This window comes from Pinus tabuliformis, chromosome X, assembly GCF_031772625.1.
Source record: "Pinus tabuliformis cultivar Carrire ecotype Pingquan chromosome X, CPIR1, whole genome shotgun sequence".
Classification (NCBI taxonomy): Eukaryota; Viridiplantae; Streptophyta; class Pinopsida; order Pinales; family Pinaceae; genus Pinus; species Pinus tabuliformis.
In genome coordinates, this window is record NC_142308.1 from 535,592,803 (window position 1) to 535,613,499 (window position 20,697).

The following is a 20,697-nucleotide window of genomic DNA, read 5'->3' on the forward strand; positions in this document are numbered from 1 at the left end:
TTTAAAATAGATGTGTATTAATAAATAAATAATTTCTAATTTAAGTTTGATAATGCAAAATTTACACTTAAAGAAATTGGATCTCGAGAGTCTCATGTTAGATCCCTATTTAAAATAGATTTGTATTAATAAATAAAAAAATTTCTATTTTAAGTTTGATAATGTTAAAGCGCTGAGACGCTCATTCTACAACCCAGTATGAGGGGATGTGTAAGTTTGTATGTCTATAAAAATAAAAAATAAAAATTATGTTCTAAATAGAAAAACAATGTCTTCTTTAATTAGGAAAAATTAATATGATGTAAAGTAACTAGAATAAAAGAAATGTGTTAATTAAAAATTAATATGATGTAAAGTAACTAGAATAAAAAAAATGTGTAAATGAGATGTTTAAATTTTATACTTTTTAAAAATATTTCAACTAGAAATTTAAATAAACTGTTTCAAAATCTATGTTAACTAATTTATGTGGATTTCAACATCATATATATAGAGAAAAAATTAAGCTTTTATGATTAATAATTTTGTTTTGTCTTATATATACTCTTCATATATATCTATGTATAGAAAAAATGGTTAAATATTTTATTTGGTCTTATGTATACTCTATTTAGCATTCAAAAATACAATTTAAATAATGAAAAATAACACATTGTATTTTTCATTCTAAAAATTTTTGCATGTGAAGAAATTTGATCGAGCTGCTCACATTAGATCCCTAATTTATATCCAAATTTTTCACGTGAAGAAATTTGATCCCTATGACAAATTTCATAAATTAAATATAACAGTTGATTCTAATATTGGTTATCATGAGCAAACATAAACAAACAAGACATGTATGAGTAGCCACATGGTACCTCTTTCCTTCAATATTCTCCCTAATATACCAAAAAATAAATAAATAAAGACAATGCAGGAGAGAAATTCATGGTCAGTTAACAACTATGGTGATATAAAGAACGCTCTAGAAATATAATGTTATTAATAATTGTGTAGCTAGAGACCTAGGGAAAAAAGAAAGTTTATTAAACAAGTGTCATAAATTGAAAGTGACACTTGAATCGAGTAATGGTTGTCATGAAAAACAAGACACATAACAGTAACCACATGGTACCTCTTTCCTTCCATGTTCTGCATAATAAACAAATAAAAAGTAAAAATAAAGACTATGTGAGAGAAATGCATGGTGAGTTTATGAAAAACCCTAAGCACTAATAACAACACACATGAACAAATAAAAAGTAAAAATAAAGACAATGCAGGAGAGAAATGCATGGTGAGTTTATGAAAAACCCTAAGCATTAATAACAACACACATGAGGACACATAAGGAGTAGGACACATGAGGACACATAAGGAGTAGGACACTACCACGTGTGTAGAGAGGTGGGCGAAAAAGCGTCTCGGGAAAGGAAAAAACGAGGGGAACAATACAACATATGGAGAGAGATCAAATGAGAGAAAATGTTCCTCACACCATAACAACCTGAGGCACGGGGAGCTGTACTGTAGAAGCCGCAACAACTCATTTGACTAGAAAGAGGAGGCTAGATACACAAAAATATGTGTTTTCTATAATTTCATATTATATGTGAGATATATGTTTTATATGTTTCCAATAAATTGCATGTATTATGTGGAATGCATACCTAATTAGGGGCACTAAATCCAATCTGTTACGTATAATTGTTTGTGTAATTGTTTATGTTGTGAAATATATAATTGTTTGTGTTGGGAAAGAAAGACTAAGTGAGTAGGAACACAAAATTATGTGGTATATGCACACCTACTAAGAAATTCATAAAGTAATCAAATTAATATTTTTAAGTGTACAAATAGTTTAAAAATATTCCTTTTGTATGTGACAAATGATGTTGATGCTTAAACAAAAGCAGGGTAGATGATTATGTAATAGTTTTTTTTATTTGCATAACCATAAAGTCACTTTATAATTCATTTTGAAAAACAAGGGTGTAGAAAGTATAATATTTATGCCTTTTATATATATGAAATATTATATGCAATCAATTGTTAAACTAGATGTATTTATACAAAATTTAGAATAACATTTATATAATGTATGTCACAAGAGATATTATTAAAATATTTTTAATTCTTATGTATTGTGTTTAAAACACACACTAGAGAGAAAATAAATTATCTATGTATTTGTCTATAGAAGCATAATCACTTTCATAATTTACAAAATATACCTATACATTGTAATATCACATGAAGATATATTATTTAATAACTAGGCAGTACTCTCGGCTTAAAACCCTAGTCAAGAGTACTTTCGAGAACTCAAAAGCAACAACAAAATAAGTAACAAGAAATCATATAATCATTCATGAGCATAAGCCACTATATGCATAATTTTCTTAGGCATATATGTTTTAGGACCTTTTAAGGCACAAGGGTCTCCAGTATAAATACCCAGGGACTATTAGTATAATGGCAAAACAACATGAAAATAGCCTAAAAAATAAGTAATTATAATCTAAGAAAACATAACAAATAATAATGGTAAAAAGGTAGTACATGAATGAAAAACGCATACATTAGATTTTTCCATAAATAAGAGTAAAATAATGGAACATGAGTAGGTGACCTTGCAATGATATATATTATATTATAAACATAATTTTTTACAAACCATAGTTTGCTTACTGAGTGACCAAACAATTGTAACAAACTAAAATTTACTTCCTATCTAAATAAATTCTAACACCCAAAATTATACAAGGTACAATCAATATATTTAAGTAGAATATGTTCCTAGTAAAGCTAATGGAAACATACTGATCGATTTCATTGGTTACATAAAAGTAGAAAATGTTGCGAGTTTCTAATTTATATATAGTACCAACACTCATATTAGAGTTTGCAAAACAAAAATCTAAGTAAATAACTTCTTGATTGATCCAAAGATGGAATTCATTGGTTATATCATTGTGCTACCATAAAACCATGTTAAACTGAGAATAAATTAGAGATGGACCACACCTAGAGTTGTATGAAATAAATTAATTTCTCTTACGTGTGAAATTTTTTGATATTGTCCACTAGTTAGAGTAGGGTTCGAGTTGTACCTACAATAGGTCAGCAACATCATTATTCATAAATAAAAAACTCAAAGGATTTGGGAAACATGGAATAATACTAATATAAAATTCGAAGTCTTGTTCAATTGGTTACCTAGGAAATAAAAAGTATTCCTTTAAAGGCCATCAAAGCCTACATGACCAAGTTATAAAATATTAGTAGTCCTTGGAAAATTTTTGTCTATGGATAACGAAAACATAACTTTTTAGGCTAGAGTATGAAGTCATAAAACCCTACTTCAGCGTATAATACTTAGGCATAGTTCTTTGGAAAATGGAATTACAGGTTTTTAAAAACAAAGCAATACGAGTAAATAATCCAAGAAACATAGATGAGAAAACAAAACATTAGGAGTAAATAACCAAAGAAACATAGATGAAATCATAAGGGAAGGAAAAAAAAGAAAAATGTATGAATTTCTCGAAATAATGGTTAGAGGGTTACATCCTTAAAGAAAAATATGTATTAGGGTTTCAAAAACATATAATGATAGTATTATTAGTATTAAGATATTATTATATATTTTTATTAAAAAAATAAAAATTAATTAATTTTCAAAAGTCAAATATAAGTATTGACCAAATCAATTTTTATCCTTTAACACTTTTTTTATTAATTATTCTTTTAAACGTTGGATACTGATCATTGCAACTCTGAGATGTATTTTAGCAATCTGTTGATCTTGCTCCTTAGCCTGCTAAGATGATGAGCATAGATTGAGGTTTGGAACGAGTTGACCAATAATTCTTAATGTGATTTTCCCAAAGATCTTAATCATTATATCATGAATGACACAGGCATCCAATCTCATAACATATAATGAATTAAATCCCTAATCCCGGTATATAGAGGGTTCACAAAGCAAGAATATAAGTTAAAGTTTCTTACATATTTGAGAACGTTTGCATCCAGGATTGTCTCATACTGTAAACTATGTAAGTCAATTCCAACATGGAACTTGCACTAAGTAGAAACCTTAAGAAAAATTGAGAAATTGTTGACTTTGGCTTTAATAAAAAGGAACTCAATATTAAACTAACACAACCAAAAATGATTTCTTGATAGGGAATCAAAACTTAGAAATGTGTAAAGTAGTGATTCATTGTAGATTTGAGTAGCTCATAAAACTATGAAAGCGTTCCAAAAAAATCCTGATAACAAATATAAGCACCAACAATTAATCATTCAGAAAGTCGGAGGACTAACTAAATAAATAGCTTGCAACAAAAAAAAATTATAATTCATAACCCTGTCTTAATCATTCAGAAAGTCGGAGGACTAACTAAATAAATAGCTTGCAACAAAAAAAATTGTAATTCATAACCCTTGTCTTGCCATTAGGGCACTGTTGATGGATACTAAGAAGAATCAAGAGTCTCCAAGTTGAGTAGGAGTTTAAATTTTTGCGTAAGAATGTGGGTTTCTAACCTAACCCTCATGCTTCGTCGTAGAGTTTGAAAGTGAAACAATGAACCCTAAAACTAGGGATTGGGACGGTAGTCATTTAATAGCCCTTAAGGCACGGGAATATGACAAATAATCTAAACAGTTCCTATGGTTAGAAAAAATCCCCAACCACATCTTCACCATCCACGTCACTCCTATCACATGGAGTAGTAAGGGGATGTAAGCATGGTGGACATGTGCCATGCAGCTGTGATTAGACATAAGTATTAGGGAATTTATTTCGAGTAGTAGTTTAATGAGTTATCCCAAATCACATCACGAGTACAATTGGTAGCACATAGAACACATGGTAGTGGAGAATCATCCGTGATAAAATCTCTTTCCATGTTCATCATTTTTTCTTAAAGTAAATAAATTATAAAGCAATGCACCAATGTGTGCCTCAATATTGCTACATTGGCCGTAGTTGAATGATAATTAGTCTTGGAGTATATACCGTAAATTTTTTGTAATGAACTGTGTTAATTGGCTCCTTTATAATCTCTCTCCCATCCAAAATTTAATAAACCAAAGTTTTAGTTGGAACTTAATTGAATAAAGGATAGTATAGTTACGAATGAAATGAACATAAGGGGCTAGTTCGATCTTTTGAGAGCTTGATATTTCATTAATTGAACAATAAATCTTCAAAATAGTTTTAAAATTTTATTGGTAGGGTTAAATGTGAGGTACATTAGATATGGTATAAGAGTTTCTTTGAGTTTCTTTGTTTAAAATGTATTGATCTATGGGCAAGATAGCAAACTAAATTTAACAAGTTAAATGTTTTATATTACATATTAAGAAGTTAAATAATTATTAAACATAGTAGAACCAACCTTAAGGTCTCTTGGTAAAAAGGAAATTTAGTTACAACTAGGTGGTGAAGCATCTTCACATTTAGTGGAGTTGTTAGAAACTATGAAAGTCTTGGAAGCATAACTAGTAAGTATTATAGAAGATAATGAAAAACAATTGAAATTCAATTTAGAATAGTAAAAATTGATAAAAATCTAATCAAGAAATAAAATAAAAAACATTAGAACAAGATTCATACATTTTGTAGAAAGAGGAGTATCATAAGAGGAAAGATCGGAATAAGATAACTTAGAGTGAGACTTTCAAGCTTGAGCATGGGAAGGAATTAAAGGAGGATGAATCTAAACATAGTTAATCCAAATTTCCACCATTAGGAAAAAACCAAATGAAAAAATAAAAAATAGAGTTGTAGGGAGACTTTTTTTTTTTGTAAGGTTAGGCAATCTTCATTCCAGAAAACATCAAAGATACGTCAAACTAGAGTTCGGGTGGCTGGTCTGCTCGAAGGAAACCAGATCGCCACCTTTTGGCCTTAAAGCCTGAACAAAATTTAAAAATGTTTAGTTCTTTCTTCCTATCATAACCATTATTCTGCTAATTGAAAGCGAGACTAACTACATTAACATAATACGGCACCTAGATACAGTTCAGATTCATCACAAAATAAAGTAGAGAAGACACACACACCACTAATCTTCATCCAACAAATCAACCGGGGCAGCCTTAGAATCATTTGCACCTGGCTTCAGAATCTTCTGCTCAATGGCCCATTTGAGCTTTAGCATCATTTGCTCCATGCCCTTTAGCAGAAGATGATTTCTGGAAACCTGGACTTGGACAGCCGCAAGCTCTTTTAGGAGAATGTTCTTTATGGAGGCCGATTCTTCCGTCAGTTGGCATTTAAGGAGTTCTTCTACATGTTTGTGCTCTTCATCCTCCTCTTCGCATACTACCTGATTAACCTCCATAGCCCTACTAACCACATGCTTCATGATCCAATAGAATTGTAATGTTCTATTGAAGAGCGTGTTCCTGCCTCTAGTTGTGCCCGGATCCGTGATTACTTCCTAGTCCTCAGGGGGAATCTCTTGGTTCGCGCTAATTTCCCTCAGCTCACGCTCCCATTCACGGATAAGAGAGCAAACCTTGGGAGAAATGCCAGCCATGTAACCATCAATCAGTTGGAGAAGCTTGCCGAGGTCGGGCTTCCTGCCCCTTTTGTTCGGTTGACTACTAGTGCCAACTTCCCTCTTCTTATCAGAACTGGTCTTTCTTGGAGCCATGTTTCCTCTGGTATGGGCTTGGGAATAGAGGAAACTTTCCGACCACCTTTTCTTGCCGAGGTCGAGGAGGAGGGTTGGTCGCAGAGGTGAGTAGGCATCTTTATGTTCTTTTTCATCGTTCTTACCAATCTGAATGAGCCTGCCATCTATTTCCTAGGGCTTATTAACGCGTTGCCGTGTCGAAAGGGCCGCCACTTGGCTGGTTGAGTTCCCGGCCTCCGCTTGGCCATTTATTTTTCCGTCACGCATTCCAGCTTCCCCATCTCGGGAAGTGGCATGGCTTGTCCTTTCCACTTTATGCTTCATTATTCCAACCTCTGTCCGGCTGCTCTTGCCGTAGCCTTTCTTTACTCCTGGTGCCACCTGTCGTCCTTTCCCTGTCCATTATCCCGAATTCCGGAGCTGGCTCTAGATCATTCCTTAATGATGTCTCAGCTCGCGCGTCCCCTCCGTTTGTTCGGCCATTCTTGCCATGCCCCGTCACCTGCCCACCATGTGCCTGCCTTTCGCCTTTGCCTTTTCCCACGGGTGAGCTGTCCGATCCCTGCTGTTGGAGATTATCTCCGCCTCTGCTGCGTGCCGCCTGATCCTGACCGTTCATCTCTTTCATGCCATTCCCACCTTTATCAACATTTAGCAGTTGCTGAAGTTGGGTTTTCTCCTCCTGGTTCAGATGAGGCAGACCCACGCTGTCGATTTCTTTGCCCCGGTTCCGGCATCCCCAATTCGCAAGCCAGTCTGCCGGCTTGTTACCTGCGCGCCTGGTGTGAGTCGGGAGGAGGTAGTCTATTTTGGGAAGGAGCTTCCCAATTTCGCCAACCAGCCAAGCGGTTCTCCAGCTTTTGCTAATCCTTTCCACTGGTATTTGCTACTGGAGCTTCCTAACCATGTCAATTGCCAGCTTCAAGTCTCCCTCGATTTGGAGACGTTTGAAGTTGACCCGAAGAGCTATTTCCAGGCCCCGTTTCAGGGCATGCAGCTCAGCTTCATTATTCGAAGCTTCCCCACAGTCCATTGTGAAAGTTCTTAGAGTGTTACCCTCTGTGTCTCTAAAGACTCCTCCAATGTTGGCCTCGCCTGGGTTGTGCTTTGCAGCGCCGTCGAAGTTTAATTTTATGAATCCTGGTGGGGGGTGTCTGTACTAGTTGCTTTCGGCCACTGCTTTGGCCAGCTCTTTTCGAGAACCCCCGCGGGTGACCATACTCTGTCTGACCTCTAGTTTATTCAGGATTGTTTCTTCCGTAGTCGAGACCTGCCAATCCTCATCCCTCCAGCTTTCCGATAGGATTGTTTCCTGAATGTTTCTGATGAATTGCTCCCAGATTGTTGCGGGGGTTCTGGTTTCTGATTTGAAGATGGCCCCGTTCCGAGCTTTCCAGATATTCCAGAGGAGGAATCCGGTGGAGAGGAGCCAGGCGCGGTTAACTACCGGGTTCAGGTAAGGCTTTTTCGGCCAATTGACAATTGTGCTTACGATGTTTTGCTGGTTTCTGTGTTGGCGCTCAAACAAATTGCGGTGGTTTTCCCACAGGGAGGAGCTGACGGAGCAGCGGTTCATCAAATGTTCCATGGTTTCCTCTTGGGAGCAGCAGAGGGCGCAGCGGGATGGGCCTTGGCTTCCCTTCCGCAGAATCTGGTCCCAGGTGAGTGCCCGACCGTGTAGAATGGTCCAAATGAAAAAAGAGATCTTAGGCCAGTGCTTAATTTCCCAAAGATTTTTCCATTGATTTGTTTCCGGTTGATGATTTTGGTTGCTATGAAGGTGGTAGGCTTCTGCTATTGTGAAATTTCCTTGAATGCATTTGCCCGATCTGAGAAGCCATCTCTGTATAGTAGTCTTGCCATCTGTCGGTTTTGGTGCTCCTTCCCAGTCCTCTTTAAATTTCCAATTTCACCAGTATCCAGCCTCGTCAAGCTTCCAGAAGTTGCCTACAGTTGAAGCCCCGGTCTAGGGCGAAAAGGCAAGGATGACATGGAGGTTGACTTTTTGTATGAGATAGTCTCTTTGCTGCCAGGATGCCTCCCAAAATCTAGATTTGTCCCTTGCCCGAATTTCCCAGAAACTGTGCTCCCTTATCAGGTCCTTGCTGCCTCTCGCCAGGTTCCAGATTGCAAAGCCTTTGGTCTTTGTCGTGCTTCTCAATTTTTCTTTAATTCCCCTATTGCATTGTATTTTCTTTCCGAAAGCACCTTCCACAGGTCAGGGCCACCCTGAAGCCACCTCCACCAAAGCTTCGCACCCATAACTTGGTTGAGGGCGAAGGGGTCGCGGAGACCTAGACCGCCATCTTTTGGGAGTCGGCAAAGCCACTCCCATGAGATAAGGGCCCACTTTCTTGTTTTGTTGGTCCCCTGCCAGAGGAAGTTTTTGAACAGGGAGACTAGCTTTTGGCTTGTAGTCTTCGGAATTGCTTGGCACGAGAGCTGGTAATTTGGGATGGCCTGCAGAAGAGCTTTTAGTAAGGTTATATGACATAGCGCATTCAATGAGTGGTGGGTCCAGTTCTCCATTTTATTTCAGATTTTCTTTATTAGTAGATTCCAGTTGGCCGACCAGAACTGGTGCTCATGTAACATGATACCCAGGTATTTGGATGGGAAGGATCCCCTGTTGAAGCCTAGAGTACGAGCCAGGAATCTTTGGACTGCCAAGGAGGTATTAAAGAAAAACACTTCCGATTTATCTTTATTGATTTCCATCCCGGAGGCTTTGCTGAATTGAGATAGGGATTTGATAATTCTTTGGGCCTCTTTTAGAGTGGCTTGACCGTAAAGCATCACGTCATCTACAAATTGCTGGTGGGAGACCAGAATGTCTTCTCCACAGATTCTGAGGCCTTTTATTTGTTCCTTGGAGACCTGATCCTTAACCAATCTACCTAGGCCTTCTGCGGCTAGGATGAAGAGGAAGGGAGACAAGGGGTCTCCCTGCCTTAGCCCACGGGAGGGAGTGAAAGCTTCAGAGGGGGAGCCGTTTAGGAGAATTGACATGACAGGAGAGCTAACCATAGACAGGATCCATTTTATCCATCTTTGATCAAATCCATAGGCTTTTAGGATACTTGCCAAATAGTTCCAGCTGAGCCGATCAAACGCCTTGGCCAGGTCCAGTTTGATTAGCATGCCGGGGGCACAGGAGCTTTTCAGGGAATGAATCACTTCCTGGGCGACTATTATGCCATCTGTGATCTGCCTTCCTTTGACAAAGCCAGTTTGCTCCGGGGCAATGAGATCTGGCAGGATCGGCTTAAGCCTGTTGACCATGATAGTTGCAAGGATTTTGTAGACAACGTTACATAGGGAGATGGGCCTGAAACCCTGCGGTTCATCTGAGCAACCAGACTTTGGTATTAACGCCAGGAAGGTGGCATTCAGACCTTGGTGCATGCGCTTGGAGCATCTGGATTCCTCCACAAGATCAAGCAGATCGTTTCCCATGAAGCTCCAAGTCGCCTGATAAAATTCGATGGTGAAGCCATCGGGCCCCGGGGCCTTATTTTTTGCCATTTTGTTTATTGTTTCCTCCAGTTCTTCCTTGGTTATTACCCGGAGAAGGGCCAGGTTTTGATCTCTAGTGACTTTCTTTGGAATATGGTGGCTGATTTTGTCTATGTCCTCAGCTCTGTTGATATTTGGTTTGGAGAGAATACCTTTGAAGTGCTCCACCAAGAGATGTTCTATTTCATCCTGCTGAGTCACTCTGTTTCCTTCCTTGTCTTTCAAGGAGAAGATTCTGTTGTGTTGGCGATGGTTTATCATGGCTTTGTGGAAGAATTTGGAGTTTTTGTCTCCTTCTTTGAGCCATTGGATTCAGGATTTCTGCTTCCACAGGATTTCCTCCTGTTTTCGCCTTTCCTCTAATTGGGTGATGACTCTACCTTCCTCCTCTGCCAGATCCTGACTTCTTCCTTCCAAGATGATTTGTTGCTGAATTCTTTCCATTCTGGATTGGAGTTTGCCCTGCTCCTGTTGGATATTGCCAAATTCTTCCTTGTTCCACTTTTTTATTTTGCTTTTAATTTCTTTGAGCCTTAGCTGAAAAAAGTGCATTTTGTTGCGGCCATCCTTTCCACTATTGCTGTCCTACCACCAGCCTCTTACTTTGTCTAGGAAGTTAGGGGCTCTGAGCCAAAAGGACTCGAACCGAAAGGGTCTCTTTTTCTTCTGATTATTTAAGGTTATTTCCATCTTTATTGGCCAGTGGTCCAACCCTGTTGAGGGTAGGATAGAGGCTTCGTAGAATATATCCAGCCCGAGTATGTGCTCTAAGAGGAGGAATCTGTCAAGTCTTGAAGCAATCTGCTTGGACCTGCCTCTTCTGTTATTCCATGTGAATTTCCCGTTTATGGTTGGGATGTCAACCACTCTTAATTCTGTCTGCACTTCTCTGAATCTTTCCATTTCTGGGTCTTCCTTGCTTATTCCACCTTTTTTCTCTTCTCGAGAAGCGATTAAGTTGAAGTCTCCTACCAGGATCCATCTCTGCTCCTGGTGCAAACTTCGAAGCTTAGTTAGCTGATTGAGGAACAGGTCTCTGTCTGCTCTGGTGTGGGGACCATATACCGTCGAGATTACCACCCATTCACTTTGTCCTATTAGCCTGAATCTCCCAGTGAGGATTCTTGGCATTCCTATCCACCAGTCGGCGAGGACTTCAGCTGGGTTCCAGAGAATAGCTATCCCTCCTGCACTTCCTTTGGGATCTATAGTGACATGTTCGTATCTTGGTTTTATTTTACTGAGGATTTCATCCATTTTCTGGCCTGGGATTTTGGTTTCTTGGAGAAGCATAATTTGAGGTTTGTCTTTTTTGAGTCGTGCTGCCAGATGTCTCTGTTTTCCTTTGCTATTTAAGCCTCTGATATTCCACGATGTCAAAATCATTGGTTAACTTGGGAGAGGGTTTGGAACACCGCTGATAGCGGGACTACTTTTCCAGTATTGACTAACGTTTCTCCCATGAGTTGTATGGATTCCTTAATGTTTATTATTCCTCTTTTTTTTTCCACCCTTTATTTTGTCCATTTTGATCTGGTCTTCTTTCCTTTTGAGTCTCTTTATTTTCTTCTGTTGAGGCTTTACCTTTTTCTAGTTTGGTTTTGTATTGTTGGAAGGTTTCAGTATACAACTTCTTTTTTTCTTCGAGAATAAACCTCTCATCCAGGTTCTTCCATTCATGCAACAAGTTTTCCAACACTTCCTCTTCCTGGCTTAGGTCCTCCCTACTGGACTCCTGGTCTGTCTCCATCCGAACAGTTTGTTCATCTGATTCCTTATCATGTTTTGGTATCTCACTCGGGGCTTTTCTTTTAGCTGGGTTCCTTTCGCTGTTTTCACTGCAGTCTGAGCCTTTATCCTCTTGATTTTCCATGACCTGATCTTCCTCATCCTCCTCTACCTGCAGTATAGTGAAACTGTTTGGTTTCGTTGCATCGGGTTGTTTGCCTTTCCTATCTTTCTGGGGGGGTTCCTTGTTGGATTTCCTTTTGTGTTATGCTCTTAACCTGTAAAGTAATACCCAAACAAAGAATATGCGAAGAGAAGATACCCAGAACATAGAATATGCGAAGAAAAGAGACCTAGAACACGGAATAGCAATGATTTTATTATTCAGAGAGAAATGTTCACAGGCCTCTTCGAGGGGGCAACCTCCAATAGAGCAGAGCCCGATTACAAAAACAAGACACGATACTCCTCGCAGGGAGTCTCTATCCTTTATATATGACTCATACATGCAATACCACGGGCCAATACCGTGGGTTTTATTAATACCATCTATCTAATACTACCGTCCATTTGCAACTAACTTTGGTACCGTCATTAATTGCGGGTTAACCACTTACAAATATTAATATGGGCTTTATTAACTCTTGACTATGACGTGATCCCATGACATAAATAAGGGGGTTAGGGTGGGACCCTAACATGCCCTCCCCCTTAAGACTAGCCTTGTCCTCAAGGCTGAAGCTGCGGAAACTCCTGAAGAACAGTGGCTGGTTCCCAAGTTGCATCTTCCGGAGAGGTGTCTTTCCATTTGACGAGGACCTCCTTAATCATGCGGCCGTGCAGGTGCTTGTCTCGTGTGTCTAGAACCTGTTCGGGTTGAAGCCAGATTGACCCTTCTTCGTCTAATTCACATAGACTGGTTTGAACTCGGCAATTGTTCCCAGTCACTTTCTTGAGGCACAATACATGGAAAACTGGATCGATTTTTGCTGTAGGGGGCAAGGCCAACTTGTAAGCCACTTCTCCAATGCGCTAAAGTACTTGGTATGGTCCATAGAATTTTGGAGCGAGCTTTTGACAACCCTTATCTTTGAGTGATGTTTGCTTATATGGTTGCAGCCTCAAAAATACCTGATCCCCTTATTGAAATTGGCACTCTGAGTGATGTTGGTCGGCCTGTTGCTTCATGCGGTTCTGAGCTTGATGAAGATTCTCGCGAAGATGGGCGAGCATGGTTGCGCGGTGTTGTAGGAGTTGATCCACTGCTTGTACTTTGGAGCATCCCTTGAGATAGGAAGTAGGGGAAGGCGGATGTTGACCATAGACTGCTTCATAGGGAGTCCTTTTGGTGGTGGCATGATAGTTGGTGTTATACCACCATTCCGCCAGAGGTAACCACTGTGCCCAAAGGTGTTGCTTTTCTGAAGTGAAACACCTAAGGTAGGTTTCTAGACATTTGTTGACGGCTTCGGTTTGACCATCTGTTTGCGAATGATATGAAGTACTAAGTTTGAGTTGAGTGCCTTGTATTTTGAAGAGTTCCTGCCAAAAATTGCTGGTGAAGATTGGGTCGCAGTCAGACACTATAGAAGTGGGCATGCCATGTAATTTGAAGATCTGATCCATGAAAGTTTGAGCAACCAAGGTAGGTGTAAACGGGTGGGGTAGGGCATAGAAATGAGCATACTTCGACAGTCGATCCACAACCACCATGATCACTGACTTATTTCCTGACTTTGGAAGACCTGTAATGAAATCCATAGAAACCTCCGTCCAAATTGAGGCCGGAATGGGCAATGGTTGTAAGGTGCCTGGTGTGTTGACGGTTTCCCCTTTGTGGCGTTGACAGACATCACATTCGGCTACGAAAGTAAGGACATCCTTTTTCATGCCTGTCCAAAAGAATGATCTTCTGGTGCGAGCATACGTCTTCTAAAAGCCCGAATGTCCTGCAATGGGAGATGAGTGCAATTTTGTCAAAAGGCGACTTTTGAGGGTAGATGTTGGTGATATTACAACTCTGTCCTTGTAGCGAAGAATATCATTCTGCCACGAGTAGCCCTTGTTGGAATTAGGATCTACCTGCAATTGAGAAATGAGTTGGGAGAGCCCTATGTGTGAAAACCATTCCCTGCGAGCCTCTTCAATCCAGTCTGGAATGGGGAGGGAAATTGCGAGCAGAGTACTTTCCTCCTCAAATTGGCGCAACAATGCATCTGCTACACTCTTGTCTTTCCCTTTCTTGTAAATGATCTCATAATCATATCCCAGCATTTTGGCTAACCATTTATTTTGTTGTGGGGAGGATAGACGTTGCTCCAAAAAATATTTAAGACTGTGATGATCTGTGCGGATTTGGAAACGTCACCCCAATAAGTAAGGTCGCCAGGTCTCGACTACATGTAATATGGCCATCATTTCCTTCTCGCAGGTAGATTGGCCCAGATTCCTCCCACTGAGTTGTTGGATGGTGAAGGCCAATGGTCGCCCTTCCTGCATTAAGACCGCTCCAATACCTGTACCCGAAGCATCACATTCAATGACAAAGGATTTGGTTAAGTCAGGTAGTGCTAAGACGGGAGTGGAACACATGGCGTTTTTGAGAGCGGTAAGTGCCTTTTGTGCTTCCTCGTTCCAGAAGAAGGAATTTTTCTTTAGGAGTTGAGTGAGGGGCTTTGCTATGCGGCCATAGTTGCGGACAAATTTACGATAATAGCCTGTTAGACCCAAAAATCCTCTCAAGCTCTTCAAGGTCTTAGGTTGAGGCCATTCTTGCATTGCCTGGATCTTTTTGGGGTCCACCTTGACACCTTGACGCCCCACAATGTGGCCCAAATACTCAACTTCTTCCATGCCAAACGAACACTTAGACATCTTGACAAATAATTTATGCTGGCGGAGCAGTTGCAAGAGTAGATCTACATGCTGAAGATGTACCGCCCAAGTGCCACTATAGATGAGGATGTCATCGAAGAAGACCATGACAAATTTTCTCAGATATGGTTTGAGGAGATGATTCATAAGGTTCTGAAAAGTAGAGGGGGCATTACAGAGACCAAATGGCATGACCAGAAACTCATAATGGCCTTCATGAGTTCTGAAAGCCGTCTTGGGAATGTCGACTTCCTTCATGCGAATTTGGTGGTAGCCTGAGCGAAGATCCAAATTAGTGAAGAATTGAGCCCCATTGAGTTCGTCCAGCAAATCGTCAACCACCGGGATGGGAAATTTATCTTTCACTGTCAACTTATTGAGGGCCCTGAAGTCGGGACACATCCGCCACTCCCCATCTTTCTTGAAGACCATGACCACTGGTGATGAATAAGGACTAATGCTGGGACGAATGACACCTGCTTCCAACAATTCCTTGATGATTTTTTCTATTTCATTCTTTTGGATGAACGGATATCTGTATGGCCGCACATTTGGTGGTTGGGCCCCTGGAAACAATGTGATACTATGATCATGTTCCCCTCGTGAGGGTGGAAGCTCATGAGGCTTATCAAAGACCGTCTGATGTTTATTTAAAATTTGTCTCAGGATGAATTGGCAGAGACATGGTTTCGACTACCTGGATGGCATTAAATTGAGCTACCACTCCATGATGGCCCTTTTTTAACAATTTTTCCATCCTATGCGAGCTGATGATAGAGGGGGCTCCCGCCTGTAGCCCACAGAGGGTATGTGTGGAGTTGTTCTGCTTAAAACTCATATATAACTCCTGGAAATCCATTTTGATTGGCCCCAGAGTGCGGAGCCATTCCGCGCCTAGGACAATGTCGCAACCCCCCATGTGTATTGCAAACATGTGGGTTTTCAACTGATAATCCCCCATTTGAAGTTTGACATTTTCACAGCGGCCTTCACATTTCATTGTGCCCCCATCTGCAATTTGGACTTGGAAGTTAGAAACTTCACGGACAAAACAATGCGCTGCTTCAATGATCTTTTGATGGATGAAATTATGGGTACTTCCACTATCAATCAAGACTACTACTAGGCGATGTTTAAGAAAACCCCTGATTTTGAGAGTTTGAGGGGAAGAAATGCCTGCCAATGCATTTAGCGAAATAATTGGTTCGTCAGATACAATCTCCTTTTGGTTATCTTCTTCGATCGCCTCTGGTTCCTCAAGTGGTGGATCTTCCTCGGTGGAGCTGTAGTCAGTGGCATCTATTTGAAAAAACTTGGGCTCCTTGCATTTATGACCCGGGGAATATTTTTCATCACAATAGTAACATAGTCCTTGCTTCCTTATTTCGGCCATTTGCGTAGGTGACACCTTTTGAATCTTAAGTGTTTGAGTCGTGTTGGGAGCCTGTGGGGGACAACCTTTAGCGGGGAAGTTGAGGCGGTTGGATTGGGCTGTTAATGCACGTTCCACCTTACGAGCTACCTGGCAAGCCTCTGTCCACATGGGAGGGTGGTGGAGGAGAACCTGAGCTTTGATGGCTTCTTTCAGACCGCTGATAAAGCATTCCATGTAGAACTCATCTGTGAGACCCTTAGTGCAGAAGGCTAAGGCTTCAAAAGCGGTAATATATTCATCCACTGTACCCAAAAAAGAGTCTTCCTGTTCAAAGCGATTTCGAAGAGCTTTGGCAAATTGGGCCCAATTTTGAAAATGTCCATTGCAACGCTGATGCCATTCCTTCCATTGCCATCATTCATTGTCCAAGTACATGGTGCCCACCATAAGCTTAGTCCCCTCATCTATGATATGATTCAATTGGAAATACTGCTCCATTTGTGCTAGCCATGCGGACGTGTGAGAACCGTCAAATTTATGCATATCCAACTTGGGAGGTCGCTGACTGGGTGGTGGGTGGGTGTGCCAGACATGGGGAGAGTGGCTAGACTCACCCTCGTGGTATTCATGGCCATTATTCGCCTCCTCATGGGCTGGCTCCTTGCCCTTTAGTGCGTTCTGTATCTGGATACTTATTCCTTTAATCTCATGTTGTATTTCGTTCACCGAAAATTGGATGGAGTTCACCTGGTCTTCAATTTTGTCCATCCTTTCATTGGCCATCGCTTCAGCGCGAGTTTCTACCATACACCAACCTGATGAAAAATTGGGACCGCCAAAAAATTTTTACTAAGAAATTGAATAGTACCACCTTGCTCAGCTCGTCATCCTGATTCTGATGGGCTAGGTCACCAATAAGCGCCCCGGAAGATCTCAGACTTTTTTTTCTTTTTGGAAAACTCCTAACGGAGTTTTACTCCTTCCTGATCAATACTGCAGTCGCCAAATCCTCAAAATGTCATTGCCGCCAAAAGTCCTGCGAAAATTATATCCAGGTACAGGAACCCTTCACAACTACTCCGATCTGGTGGATCTGAGAGATCTGAATGGTGGGACAACTGCTGTTGCTGATCTGATGGAGCTGCGGGACTGATGTCTGCTGCTGCTGCACTTGCTGATCTGGAATAGATGATGTGTGATCCCCCGATAGAAAGGGAACTATGGTCTTGAGGAGTGTCAGGTGCTACAGATCGCAATATACATAAGGGTCTGACAGTAGTACTCGACCCAATGTTTCAGGGCTCTAACTAAGGAGGATCAACTGTACCCTTAGCCGTACAACCCGACTACCCTATCGTACGGGTGAGTAATCTCTCCGAGTGCTGTTCTCGGTGTACTGTAGCCACAAGACGTCCGAAGGTTTATCTATGGCGAGGTTTCAAGGGAGCTAGGGGGCTTCCTATATACCCAAAGGGTACGTGGAAGACAGTCCGTGCGCGGTTCTGTCTAATGTGCTACTACTCGAAGGGGTACCCACAGGGGTTACAAGGGAGTCCAACAGACGTGACCACCTCTTGTATTTCCTGCGTGCATGCCTCCCCAAATCCGCAGGTTTATGCGCTTAACGATAGATCCCGTGGTTTAAAGACGCCGGAACACGTCTCTAGCCAAAAAAAAAAAATTGCTAAAAATTGGAGATCCCACCGAGCCCTGGAAAGTGCTCTGATACCACTTGTTATGCTCTTAACCTGCAAAGTAATACCCAAACACAGAATATGTGAAGAAAAGATACCCAAAACATAGAATATGCGAAGAAAAGAGACCCAAAACACAAAATAGCAATGATTTTATTATTCAGAGAGAAATGTTCACAGGCCTCTTCGAGGGGGAAACCTTCAATAGAGCAGAGCTCGATTACAAAAAGAAGACATGATACTCCTCGCAGGGAGTCTCTATCCTTTATATATGACTCATACATGCAATACCACGTGCCAATACCGTGGGTTTTATTAATACCATCTATCTAATACTACCGCCCATTTGCAACTAACTGTGGTACCATCATTAATTGTGGGTTAACCACTTACAAATATTAATATGGGCTTTATTGACTCTTGACTATGACGTGATCCCCTGACATAAATAAGGGGGTTAGGGTGGGACCCTAACATTTTGTTTCTCACCACTTGGAATTCCTCCTCGTCTGGCTCTCTCTTTTTTTTGGGGCCCTCTATTTTCTTCTTCCTCCCTAGTTATTGGACATTCCTTTGCTAGATGGCTGTGGGTATGGAACCTACGACACCTAAATGGGATGTGTTCATAGTCTATGTTCTGCTGCCAAATTTCTTCATGGTATTCAAGCTCTATAGTGTCAGGAATGGGGTTTGCTAGGTTCATGTAGACACAGATCCTAGCATACGAGGTGTATCTACCTTTCTTTGTAGTTTTTGCTATTTTTACAAAGCTTCCTATTGAGTTGCCTATTCCTTCCAGGATATCTGGGTCCTAGAAGTCTATGGGGAGCCAAAATAAGCGAACCTAGATAGGAGCAGCCAAAAAGGTTTCTTTGTCAGGGTTATAGCAATCTTCCCAGAAGCGCATGAACAAACCATCATTATTATAAAAATATGGGCCATTGTCGAATACATTTTCTCTATCTTTCAGGTTAAAGAATATTACCATAAAGAAGCCTTCCGCTCCCAGCTTGAGCTCGATGTGGCCCTGAGGCTGCCATTTCTGTTGTATCCACTTCGTGAGGTCTCTTTTCGACGGCCAGACTCCGACAAACTTGCAGATGAGGGCATGGTCCCTCATGTAACTTCAGTACTTTTCGAGCTTGTTTGTTGGGATCACATATCTGGATTTCTTTGTTGTACATGGTAGGCACTTTCCTCTACGGCCTGATTTCCAGACCAATCCTAACACGGGGCCCATGTTCTTCTGTTCCTTTGACTCCTGGCTACTCTGTCCGCCTCCTGCTGCCGTGTCTCAGTAGGAGGGGATCTCTCCCCTCCTGACATTTTCTGTCATGCCTTTGTTGCTTTGGATGTTGTTAGTAGTTGCTGGACTGGTCTGTGTCAGTTTTCCACACTTCCTTCACGACTTCCTTAGGTTTTCATCGCCTTGAGTTGTAGGGAGACTTTAGGAAAATGAATCATCTAATATTTTATGGTGAATATGAGGAGGAAATTAAACCTTGGTTATTAAACATTAATAAGAAATTTCAATTGTGTGAATATCCCAATAATATGAAAGCTAGGTTAGTCAGTTACTAGTTTCAAGGTAACTTGTCCCTTTGGTGGGATGAAATTAAGCTTGTGCACAATATTGAAGATAAGGATATGATTTGGGAGGATTTTTAGAAGCATTTTAAAGGGACATACTTGATAGAATGGTATTATTATGACAAAGATAAAGAGTTTCATGAGTTGAGGTTTAGACAGATAAGCATGGATGAATTAGTGAATAGATTCACCCATCTCCTACCATATGTACCATACATTCAGAGGGAGAAAGCCAAAATCCTAAAATTCATTGGTTGTTTATCCCTTTCATTTAAATATAAAATAGAGTATGATAATAATAAAATGATGGATGAAACCATGAGGAAGGCCAGAATGTGTTAGTAGTACCCTAAACAAATAAATGATTTAACTTAAAACCCTAGAAAAATAAGAGAAAGGATTGGTTCATACAAGACAATAAAGGGTTAAAATATCCTTCTTATTGTAATTATTCCAAAAATGATCAAAATGGAAACATTAATCGAAACAAGAACTTGTAGAAAACTCAATATCAAACAAGATCAAAATAGATTTATCTAAAGAGAAAAAGAGTCAATGAAAATGAAGGAGAACCCTTGAAGTGTTAGGGATTTAGGAGCGCTCATTTGTTTTAGAAATATCTATACAATGTTAAATCTAATAAAGAACTCCATGATGTACAAGAAGATTCTACTGTAAATGATGTGGCTAGGAGTATCCCCAAAATTAATGTAGCATTAGATGACTGACAAGTTGAACATTAGTATAGCATGATTGAAATAGAGGGTAGGACGGTATATTGAGCTATGTCAATTCTAATAGTTCAAGGACCTAGTTTGAGTTAGACAGTCCAATAATAGTGGAGAAATATAGTTTAACAATTTTAAAGTATAAAAAATATTGGCTAGTACAATTAGCTACTAGTATTAAAAGGAAAATTACTATTCTAATTAGAGATTGGTTTGTCAATTTAAATGGCATAAATTCAAAAATGAACTTAAACATCCTACTTTTAAGGTGATATGACGTGTTAGTGGGCACAGATTGGCTAGAAAGTCATATTAAAATTACAAAATTCCCTGAAAAGATAGCTACTTGTACTAATGATGAGGTAGTGGAGGAGATAATCTCAGACATACCCAAATTGAAAACAATAAGATAGATATCAACATTGTAGTTAATGATACGCACAAGGAATGAGTATAAGTTGTTTTCGATATAGGTGGAATATTTAACAAAAGAGAATAGAGAACTACTTTGAATGACTTGGAAGAGGTGTGGCAATTCAAGGATATTTTTTTCG

General features: G+C 40.1%; 1 protein-coding gene across 1 annotated transcript; it reads right to left on the reverse strand.

Annotated features, from left to right (window-relative positions):
* Positions 1 to 10,739: 10,739 nt before the first annotated feature.
* Positions 10,740 to 11,411, reverse strand: LOC149141095 (uncharacterized). The gene has a single exon (XM_089451151.1). It carries the CDS (start codon positions 11,409 to 11,411, stop codon positions 10,740 to 10,742), a length of 672 nt encoding a protein of 223 aa, XP_089307277.1.
* Between the last annotated feature and the right edge of the window lie 9,286 nt (positions 11,412 to 20,697).

Coding starts and splice junctions, on each gene's coding strand:
- LOC149141095 (XM_089451151.1), bottom strand. CDS start 11,411: ATGGATGAAATCCTCAGTAAAATAAAACCAAGATACGAACATGTCACT.